The sequence below is a fragment of the Bicyclus anynana genome, chromosome 6 (genome assembly GCF_947172395.1).
Source record: "Bicyclus anynana chromosome 6, ilBicAnyn1.1, whole genome shotgun sequence".
Classification (NCBI taxonomy): domain Eukaryota; kingdom Metazoa; phylum Arthropoda; class Insecta; order Lepidoptera; family Nymphalidae; genus Bicyclus; species Bicyclus anynana.
The window spans coordinates 16723743-16736193 of NC_069088.1; the positions used below are offsets into that span (position 1 = coordinate 16723743).

Sequence of the window (12451 nt, forward strand, 5' to 3'; positions counted from 1 at the left end):
TTGCCGGCATGTTGAAATTATTCTCAAGGTTTCCTGACGTTACTGAATTAATTGTACAAAGTGTGTGAGAATATATATCAAAAAAACTCTTTTCAAACATTATGATAGAATAGAATTTAGAAAATAAATACATAAAGCATTAAGAAGAAGTTGAAGATATGAATAGGAGTTTAGGAAATATAACATAGCAACCGAAGAATATGTATAAACGCTTCTTTATATCAAATTCGAGAATCTAACGCAGCACTCCTCATCCGTGACAATCATTTATCACCGTCTATGGGTTTCCCACCTATTTTTTGTGCGTTTCAAGCATTTTATATTTATAGTTGCTAAACATGTTTTGAATGCTTGTCAAGCCTGGCTTAAGTGCTATAAACGGAGTAAAGAGCACAGTTCATAAAACAGAGCTACGAAAGCTTAATTTATATTGTACTAACAATACATCTTAACAAATACACCATAGAGTTGATTATTCTTTGTAGTTTTTCGTCAAAGGCTATAAATCGGTGATGTTGTACTCGGGCGAATGGGCAATTTGAGTTAATCTGATTGTAACATCTCGTAACGAGAGCGTTGTAGTTACTGTTGTTTTATATAAAAAGTTTAGCTCGGTACACGTGTTTAGCTAACATTAGAACACATTATTTATATCAACTTAGTTACAAAAATATATATTAGATTACCAAATTGTGACGGCGATAATTTGATGTACATACCTAATGTTACCAGAATGTCTACATAAATATTGAGATAGGTAATAGAAAAAAATTAAAGTTAAAAAAAAATATTTCATTTTGTGGACTATGTGAAACCTGAAGTTGACTCAACTGTTGTTGATTCAACTTCAGGTTTCCTACTGTCAAAATGAAACTATCCTTGAGGGTATTTGGTCGGATTTGAGTGTCAATGTGTGATTGTTAATAGGTTAGTTAATATTAGTGAATTTTATTGTTTGGAATTTCACTCAACTTGACAGAATATTCTGTTGTAGTGACATATTGGTACAACTTATGGGTATTTTAAGAAGTAGTTGTTTCCAATTCGTTACAACAATATCTAAATACAACTCATTCGTAAAAACCCCAAGGTCCCGTCGAAAATGTAACAGAAGGCTGCGATTTGTCTGGTCACGCGCAACCTATGTTCTGCTCTAGAATTGGTCACACTGAATAGGCCTGACGTCAAACCTTTGCTTCCGCTAAAAAAAAGTTTTAGGAAACAATAGTGGTATATACGATTGAATGAACATTCCGAGTCTCTGAACCGTACATCCTTTGATTGGAGAAAGAGTGACAGGTGCGAGGTAAATGAAGTTGGGCGTTCCAATACTTGGGGGAGGTCCTAGTTATTCCAGATCGGATCGACTAGGTAATTTATCATTATCAGCCTATTTTAAAATTACAGTCCAGTCGCAACAACACTCCATCTATCTCTGTCTAACACGATACTATAAAAAGAGAAAGATAGAGGTGAATTCAAAACTCGCACTTGCGAGTTATTTAAAACATCGTTACAGAATAGCCCTCCAGACCTCCCACGTGGAACAGGGGATATGGAGTTAGCTTGATACATCAGGGTGCCTAGTGGCAGTTTTCAATGTTCTCATACTGTGACGATCGCGTAATCGTATACGCGAATTTCCAAGGCATTGAAACAGCTCCATCTAGTGGCACTACTGCACAAGTATTAATTCCTTACAAATTCGCTTTTACGGTTACAGAATGAAAACATTGACTAGGCCACTAGGTCAATACTTGGGATACAAAATATACATGTTTCTAAGGTTTGAAATTATACAACACAATGGATTTATGAGCAAATTATTTTTATTAATAGATTACAACTTATTGAACTTATTTTACTAACGAGTTACGAGACCGAGGTTGGAAAAAGAGGCAAGTAATTTGTCAAAGAGTATAGAGCAAGTAAAAAGAGATCACAGACAAATAATGACCGTAGACACAACAGACTATATTGCATTCTATCCACCAACAATGTTGAATTAAAAATAAATTTATAAAAGTCTTAGCCTTTAGTCTACAAGCCAAGAGTCCGTGACGTTAGTTTTTTATGACTATAAAATATTTTTTGTTACAACATTTAAAAGGTAAATCTTATAATTAATATTCAGCACACGTACATGCTAATTTTAAAATATTATGCACAAGAATTCGCCCGCAGACACCTTGATCCGCATTAGATTTGACAATACAGACCAAAAAACAATTTTCAAAGCTCAAATTCGCTGCAGGCTTGCTCAAAACTTCCGCATACCTGTAGTTCGGATAACCCGATATGTTTTTATTTTTGTCGTGTTATAAATTCTTGCGCACGCACATTCTATAGGGAACTTAGGAATTTATGCATTAATAATAATTTAACTAAGTGTATTTCACCTTCAAGACTGATTCTTGTTTTGTAATGTTTTGATATCGACATATTACAAGGTGTTACTGTCTATCTCTATAAACTACGTCATGCATCTAGTATACAATTAAAGTAGTAGGAGTAATAGTAGTAGGATTTAGTAGTAGGAGCCTAGGAGGTTTCGAATCACGACGTCCTGGCTTCTAATCCTGGGTTGGGCTGTGAAATACTGAGGATTTTTTAATTTTTTTTACTTTTCTAAGTAATTTTCAAGCCTGAATCGTTGATCAGTATATGTTAAGAAAATGTTCTATGAACTTACTTGATGAATATTATCTGTAATTTATTACTTGAACATTTTCAATAATCTTAGTAAAAAATGCCAATTGCTTACAAAATATCAAAAAAGACCGTTTATGTAACGGAAAAGTTAAGCCGCTATATGACATAAAAATAATTGCATTTTGACATGCGATTTCCTGTTAATTTTTTGTTTTTTTTTCGCTTGGATATTTACGATCTACAATTTATTTTATTCATATACAAAAACTAAATGAACTAAAACAGGCCTATTAATATTCGTTTAATGTTTGTTGATTGATGAGCTCTATCAGAACACGGTAATTATACTAAATGAGGCCGTTTGATTTATACTAATTCCTCTACATAGTATAATATAAATGTGCTCTATATTACGACATTTAAATATAACTAGTGACCTTAAAAGAATTGGGCTATAATAAATTAATAAACGTCTTTAACAATTTACTATTAATTTAGTCATGAGTAAAAATAGAATTGATATTCTGGCATAGGACACATAATTAAATTATAAGATATATATTATATATTCGAGTAAATTCTAGATTTCTATAATTCACAAAGGCAGTCTTTTCTAACTTTTCATTGTGTTGTGTGCATTTTAAGAAACGTGTCTCAAACGGTGAAGGAATCACCAGAGATTTATCTTAATTCTCTGCGTGTGTGAATTCTGCCAATCCGCACTGGGCCAGCGTGGTGGACTATTGGCCTAACCCCTCTCATTCTGAGAGGAGACTCGAACTCAGCAGTGAGCCGAATATGGGTTGATAACGAACACAGGCTTAGTTTAAAATGTTTAAAAGCACTTTTAAAACGTCAACTCTACTATTTGTAAATTAGTAGTTAGTGGCTTTTCAACTTTATACTATTTAGGGCTGGTTTCACCACTTTTTGATAAATTGTCTGATATAATAATTTATTCACAAGTGTTGTCCTTGTCATTTGATATAATGTGAAAAAGTGACAAAACACTTGTGTACTTTATCGCTATACAAAAGGCTAAAACTAACAGCAAAAGACAAGCATATCAAGTTTGTATCCCGAGTAATATAATTAAGCAAAGATCGCTCGTGAGAAGTCCTATTGTTTAGAAACTAGAATTTAATAACACTGGTGCAACTCGCCTCCTGATCAACTTGATCGACCGGTTCACCTATAGTTAGATTTTCTTTATGATATACTTGAATTGATTCAGTACACTCGAGGAATAGGATGGGGCTATCACTGTTGCGAGTGAGTCCTTTTTTTATTTATACAAAAAATAAAAATACGTTTTGGGAAAACAAAATGGACATAAAATATTAAGGGGCCTGTTGCACCATCCCCTGTTAAGTATTGGATAGTCTATTAAATGTAGGTTATGTCACTTTCTTACTTTGTCAAGTGACTAAGGCAATACTTGTCAATAGTGGGAACGTTCACCCGTTGAGTGTCGAAGTCGAATATAAATTCACACAAGTTTGAATTCGACACTTAACGGTTGAACAGTCCCCTGGGGGTACCCCAGCAATTTCTATGAATTCGAGTTAGATCGGCCATTTTGTTTTTTTTTCAAGACATAAAAATATTTATACATTTTAAGTGTGATACCTACATAAAGTTTAAAGTATAATTAGAACTATTCTTATTTTAAATCTTTCAAATGTTCTAAATGAGTGCAACGACTCAAAGCTAAAGTTCTCCGACGTTTAGGTAAATAAACAAAACATAGATCAGGAGATTGTTATGTTTGAGACATCTGGCGCTACGTCAGAGATCAGATTGACGCAAATACTCAGGGATAGCAAATTACTGGCATCTTTTTACAATTTTTATCATACGAGATTTGGTGCACATGTGATCCAAAGATCTAATAATATAATTGACATAGAGACACGTGCTTCTGTTTGATTTGTAAATCCTATGTGCTAATCCGTTTAAACTGGCCGTGTTCTTGCTCTCCAAATACATAAGCACTTAGAACTCTTATCAATTGACTTAATATTTGCTTTATTACATCAACATGTATTAATAATAATTATAACATTTATTTATTTGGCTCACACAAATGAATGTGTAATGATAGTGCTGCATATAAAAGGTTTTATGTAAAATTGGCGGACGCCCACGATGTTGTCCGCCCATAGACTTCCTTAATCCGCCCCTGTCGCAAAATCCATTCTTAGCGGACTAACTATAATCTTCTTCCCTACTAAAGTTATTCTTTGTACATCAAGCAGTTTTTGTTATTTCGTGATGACTGCCGATTGCCATACAAGACTCTAAATTCGATATGTTTTATTACTTACTCTGTTTGTTAATTGGAATGTTTTATTTGTCAACAGATGCCACAGACGGTGCCCCGGTCTGGGTGCAGCCCCCCATCGGCATCCCAGGGCGAGAGAGCAGTGCCAACTTCCCCCGCTGACATACACCACCTCCTGCGCCTTCTCGGTGCTGAATCACCACCAGAACCGATGTTGCACTCCCCCCCTACACACATCAAACCTCCCCCACCATATCCAGAAGACAACAACTACCTCGAACGTCTCTACGACTTCGGAGACTACCCAACCCCTTCTCCATCATCCGACGAAGGATCAATCCCCACAGTGGCGTTCCACCCACCATCCCCTTATAACTCCCTGGAGTATTCTCCAGTTTTCATCAAAGAGGAACCACACAACAGGCTAACAGTGCCCGGGTTCGCCTCCCCCTATCCCTTATCCCCTTCAGGCTCCTGCGTGTCATACGGCAGCCACAACCAATATCTATCCCCCGTCCCGCAACACGACGAATACATAGATATTGAAGATTTACTCAAAGAGAACCAGATTTTACAAGAAAGCGTCCAGCAACATTATATAACACCAAAAATTGAAATCGAAGAACCGAGAGATCACATTTTACTGCGTTCGGCGCTAGAAGACACAACCTTTCAAAAACGGCTTAATTTAAGGCCTATACCCTTAGAATTAGGGAGTGTCAAAATGGAAGAAAGTAGTGGAGGCACTGGAGAAGAACTCGTGACCCCTGTAATCGAGCGCGTGCTCTCTATGGCTATTGAACAGTCCAAACGAGACGTGGACAATACCTGCACCGTACTAGGTATTTCACCAGGTAAGTCACTTGCACTGAATTGAATCACCAAACTTATTGAATTAATAATTTAGCTGTTTCCTACAATCTTTACTAGAGAAATTACTGTTTATTTACTCTTCTGAAAAAAGATTAGAGTTTAAAATTTATTCGAAAAATGATGGGTTTCCTATAAAATGTCTATCATAATTATGTCAACCCCTCACGTATCATTTTAAAAGAGACGCCCAAGTTCGTAACGTATATTTTAATGTCAAAGGTCATCCGATTGATCCAGTAGCTTAGATTGAAAATATATTAAACAGACTGTCAGGGTTACATTCACATTATGGAAGTATTTTAATAAAAATGAAATCTCAACCTGTCTTTCAATAAAAATTACTACACAATGTATAGTATAGTAGTACTCTCAAGAATGTCAGATACTAGAAACGTACGATCATAATAACGATGATCAACCTCAGATGGAATAATTATTATTAATGACGTCACTAATATCGCTAGTCGAGTAAAAAATCAAGTATTTCCTCGTACCAACGCAGCTAGGCTACTGACTTAAGCACATAATGATTTATTTATATATGGCTTCCAAGAACGATGTAAAAATTGTCGATTACGCAACGGATGAAGCATTCGTTAAGACGTCCACCGATGATTCTGTGGGCTAAACTCATCACGTCATAGATTTTAGTTAGGTATACTGATTTTCCCATATAAATAAAACATTTTGCTTATAGTGTACAAAACGATACATACCTATATAACTCCATAATAGATATATGAGCCGTTGTAAATAAGTCAGAATAGTCGAGCAACCATTACTATTCTGTTTTTTGTTGGACGATTTTTTACTGTAATAATTCACGAGACAAACAGGCTCATCTCATTGCTTTGTCGCTACACTCTTGACAGAGTGTTCGTCGTTGTCATTTATTTCACCTGATAACAAGAAATCATTGTCTATAAACAGTGCAACACTTTGCTGGGTACGGGTAAACGCTGAGCTTACTTACTTATTCTTTACAAGTTAGCCCTTGACAACAATATCAACTGATGGTAAGTGATGATGCTATCTAAGATGGAAGCGGACTAACTTGTTAAGATGAGGATGAAAATCCACAACCCTTGCAGTTTCTACACGACATCATACCGGAACGCTAAATCGCTTGGCGGTACATCTTTGTCGGTAGGGTGGTAACTAGCCACGGCCGTAGCCTTCTACCAGCCAGACCTGGACCAATTAAGAAAATCTCAATCTGCCCAGCCGGGGATCGAACCCATGACCTCCTTCATGTAAATCCACTGCGCATAGCACTGCGCCACGGAGGCCGTCAAAAAAAGAAAAGCATATATTAAGTTCTAAGAAAGAAGATAGAAAAGCATTTAGTAGTCCACCCTAGTAAAAAAGTTACTATTAAAGTGTTTTTCAAATAGCATGGGTACGGTGACAGTCGCCTGTAGACGTTCATAATACGTACTACTATCGTGAATCGCGGCAAACTTTCAAAAGTGAAACGTACTGTCACCCGCACCATCCTACATGAAACGATCAGCTGTAGCCTGGAGTTGGAAGTATTACCTCCCCGTGCCTCGAAGAGTACGTCCTATCGAGGAGACAAATTGACTACCTCCATATTCTCTCTCCTATACAAGATTGGACGTCTGGCTGATGGAGACGATGTTGATGTAACGAATTAACCCTTCTAACAGATCCTATGCAATGGAGCACGAGCGACGTGAAGGCGTGGGTCATGTTCACACTGCAGCACTTCAACCTGGCGATGGTGCCCACGGAGTACTTCGCCATGGACGGCGCGGCGCTCGTCGCGCTCACGGAGGAGGACTTCAACCAGAGGGCGCCACAAGTGAGTTTAATTTTTATTTATTTATAATGATCATGTTAGACTTCTGCCCCATTAGCGTGTTGTATTACGTAGTGTCGTCGCAGCGTCGACACTGCATCGTTTTCCATACATTTTAAACAAGCGGATGCCCGCGAATCCGTTGGCGTGTAATTTTCTGTATGAAAAATACATTTCTTTTTATACAATACTAGCTGACGCCGCGCAGTTTTACCCGCGTGGTTCCCGTTTCCGTAGGAGTACGGGGATAATATAAAAGCTATAGCCTTCCTCGATATATGGGCTATCTAACACAGAAAGAATTTTTCAAATCGGACCAGTAGGTCCTGAGATTAGCGCGTTCAATCAATCAAACAAACAAACAAACAAACAAACAAACTCTTCAGCTTTATATATTTGTATAGTGTATAGATAGGCTTGCGCTTGACTACAATTAAGCCCGATGAAAAGTATTAATGCGGTTTAAGTTGGTGCGCCTAGAATATGCCTATTCACTTTTGCTTTGAAGGTGTTTAAATTATAAGTGTCAGGAAACACCAACACCGGAAGGGCATTCCAAATTTTTGTTGTGTGAATCAGAAATGTGCATGCTACTTGTTGCTTGGACATCCACTACGTAAGGATGTTACCGTTCGTTGTTCTGTGGAAAAAATGTTGTGGAAATTTAAAATAATATAAAACTTTAGAGACTCAAGAATTATCTCCCACTCCTTGCACAGTCCGGATACTAATTTTTAATAGTCTCATAATTTGATATTATCATAATACGCAACTAAACTAACTTCATAAGTAATATAAATTATAATAAAATTGATAATGCATCGTTAATGATCACAAGATGAATCATTAAGCGATTTTTTTTTTCCAGTTGCCAACAATTCTCATACATAAGGCGGCATATGAGTCATTGCGGTCTTTTGTAGGATTGCTAATGTTTCAAATATTGATAGATAGAGTAACATTTTTCACATATGACGTGGCGTCAAAACATATGCTTCACTAAACGATATTTTACACTATTAGATATGTTACGTGCCCACAAAATCACCGCATAAAGTGATCGAAATTTAGCTACTCCACACAGCGCACACATGCACATTTTGTATTTACTTACATTATATATTGATGTATATATAGTTTTTACACTTCCTGAACACACAACTCGACATTGTAGACAATATTTAGGTATTATTTTCTAAAATAACTTCCGTTGTTTAGGTAGGTACTAAGCGACTAAAAGAAATTAAGGCAATTAGCCTTAACCTTCGTTCGCCTCGGTTTTGACAGGCTAATGACACTAATAGTATAAAATCTTTGGCTTCACCCTGTGCCAGACCTACCTAATCTTATGAACGGGTTCATTTTGACGGTCGCGTGGCGCAGTGGGTAGTGACCCTGCTTTCTGCATCCAGGGCCGTGGGTTCGATTCCCATAACTGGAAATTATTTTTGTAATGAGCATGAGTGTTTCCCAGTGTCTGTGTGTATTTATATACCCATAACACAAGCTACTCTGTATGCTTACTTTGGGGCTAGATAGTGATGTGCATTGTTTAAGTATATTTATTTATTTGTCAGCCCATGACCATGTAGGCAACTATGGAGTTTGGACCGTCTTGGCTTTGGGAGGAAGCAGGTTTAAAGGATGCAGAGGCTCCATCCATTTTTAAAGCGTATTTTTTCGAAGGTCTAGTTATTACAGACTGTATTGTACTACTCGCAGTTGTAAGTTTATACGTAGTTTTAGATACTGTAGACAATTTGTTAGCTCAAAATAAAAAAAGTGTAGGTTGGTCTATGGTTATGCCAAATTCCATCCATATCCATTTAACCGTTAAAATGTGATTAAAAATTAATTTATCTTCTATAGATTAACAAACATCAAAATTTTAGAATTTTTATTATATTAGTTACATTATATGGATCAAAAATAAATAGACATAGTTGTTACCTTAACATTTAGTTACTTAACTTGAAGATCGTTTCAATCTGACTCTGAAGCCATTTTGAGGTCAATTAAGGGTATTGATAAGGTGACAGTACGATACACGTGTCTTTTGATAAGCTAATTACATATTTTGTTGGTTAATGTTTACTGCATCTTAACCTTAAAATAGTGATATCGATGACATAGGTAAATAAGTATGTACTCACCGTGTGCACCTTTGGCCTTATATGTTAGCAAACTATATTTATTTATTATTTATTTATTCTTATTGTTAAAACGATAGTCAGTTAGGTATATCTAATTTTATGAAGGTTTATCAGCCTATGCTGATTGCTGAAAAAAAGGTCGTATGGAGAGCCGTGATAGCCCAGTGGACATTACCTCTACCTCCGATTCCGGAGGGTGTGGGTTTGAACCTGCATAAATGTGTTGCGATGTGTTACAAATTGTACCTGTAGTGCATACCCTAATTAAAAACCCTGTGCACGCCACAAGTAAGTCTGCTTAGTGGCGCAGTACAGTTACTAAATAAGTAGTACAGTGGAATTCATAGACGTTGTAGGGGCACCCCCAAGGGATCGTTAACCCGCTGAGTGTCGAATTTAAACTCTATGCGTCTGAGAATTCGGCACTCAGAGGGTGAATGGTCTCCTGGGGGTGCCACTGCAATGTCAATTCCACTGTAATACTGCATCGTCCCATAACATGTGAGATCGCAGTCAAGGGCTAACTTGTCATAGAATAAAAAATAATCCACGAACTACCTCTATTACTAATGCATAATACTACGTATGCGTCGACACTGGCGAAACGCAACTAGGAAATTCGTTTAGGGGTAACATTTATGCAACTTAACGCAACGCACCGAACCAGGTTAATAATCGCATCGGCCATTCCCAGCGCCAGTTCTAGATTTACGTACGAGTTACGCAAAATATCTTACGCGGACGCAAGGCGGTTATGTCAGTATAGATAACAGGTTGTTTTAATGAATATAATATTTGTAGATTCCCATTCATATACCTATCATAACAATTGGTCAAAAATAACAACAGCTAGGCTATTCTGTAACGATATTTTTATAACTCGCAAGTGCGAGTTTCAAATTCACCTCTATCTCTCTCTATTTAACACGATACTATAGAATGAGAAAGATAGCGGTGAATTCGAAACTCGCACTTGCGAGTTATACAAAATTATTTGTATAAAATTAAGAAATAAGGAAATAAATGATGTAAAATTGTCAATAAAACATTAAAGTTCTATATCTTCACAAATTTCGTAAAAAAAAAGGACCAGTTAGGCGAAGACGGTATATTTTGCTAATTAAGATAATAATTAATAAGATTTTTTGTACCTTACCACAGTGGTATTTAGGTACCATTTATTAAATCAGATCAAATAAATCACTCAATAGAGCTATAGGTTACGCCATTTTCGAGTTTTAGTGATCTGTTGAATATAAATGAATCTAATGAATATAAATTCATCTTTATACAGATTGTCTCATTATTAATTAATTAATTAATCTTCAAAACTAATTCGTTTTAGATCATTGGGCGATGAACGTATCTTCCACTTTAGTTTATCGATTTACTAGCTGATGCCGCGCGGTTTCACCAGCGTGGTTGCCGTTCTCATAGGAATACGGAGATAATACATAACGTATACAGCCTTCCTCAATAAATGGGCTATCTAACGCAGAAAGAATTTTGCAAATCGGACCAGTAATTCCTGTGATTAGCGCGTTCAACCAAACAAACAAACAATCTCTTCAGATTTACACGATTTTGTGACGACACACTTTTGTGAACGATGTTTGTGTTCGATTTTAATTAATAAAATGTAGCTTACTTTTACAAATCAGATCATTAATATTTAATGTTATTCTTGTGTAATAAACAAACAGTTTAAATCTGATAACGTCAAAGAAAATAATAGAACAAAATCTCTCTATCAATACCTACCTACTTTAATTGTTACAATAATTACGCTTTGTGTAATTACAAACGCGTTAGAACAATCCAAACCGTTATTACTGTACAAAATACTCTATGTACGAACGAATCAAACAACTATTTAGCACTCAACAATTATATAACTTAATCGATTTCAAAAGTACAACATGGAAAGGTGTAGAGTGGACATTTCATTTTAAGTATTATAATACCGATATTTTGAGCAATTAACTTTTTAAAAAGGAATACAGTTCAAACATCATAATTAGTTTTATCATAATATGATGGACAGTCAATGATTTTCTTTTCACTAACTGTTTTTTTTTAATTAAAAGAGCTTAAAATATAACGTTGTTCTTAAGAGTCTTCAATACATTGTTGCAAGATTATTTCAGAAAGAACACCTTGCAACAGTTTAAGAAAAAATTGTATGAAATGTTTATGGCTTAAAATTAATTAATGGCCTATACAAATTTTATGACGTAAAATTTAAATTGTACATTGTATAGATATACAGTTTGCTGTAAAATAACACTAAGGATCTTTTTACAAGGTGGTTAAAAGTTTTAATTATTGTATTTTTAACCCATTTCGAAATAAGGAGGAGGCTCTCAATAAGACGCGTATGTTACTTTAACTTTTATTTTTTTTTTATTATTATTTTTTTTAATGTTTATAATAAGTTTGTCATTTATTAACCAATATTGAAAATTCTTTTTTTCTTTGAAAGAGTATACCTCCAGATTGGTGCCATTTAATTTTCATAAAAATCGGTTGAGTAATTTTATGTTAAAATAAAAATAACTAAAATACGTCTTTGAAGTCGGTTCCATTTTATGTTAAAAAGATAATTTTTTTTTATTATTATTATTAACACCATACAATACAACACAAGTAAAGCTTTTGTCTTGCTAT

At 35.5% G+C, this 12451-nt stretch overlaps 1 protein-coding gene across 4 annotated transcripts in view; it reads left to right on the forward strand.

The window, feature by feature from the left end:
- Positions 1-12451, forward strand: part of LOC112047597 (DNA-binding protein D-ETS-4) — a 48399-nt gene that overhangs the window by 24262 nt on the left and 11686 nt on the right. For all 4 annotated transcript variants that reach the window (XM_052881984.1, XM_024084745.2, XM_024084747.2 and 1 more), the window contains exons 2-3: positions 5016-5790; positions 7480-7634. In XM_052881984.1, the coding sequence (XP_052737944.1) occupies positions 5016-5790; positions 7480-7634 (930 nt within the window). The remainder of the gene's footprint in view (positions 1-5015; positions 5791-7479; positions 7635-12451) is intronic.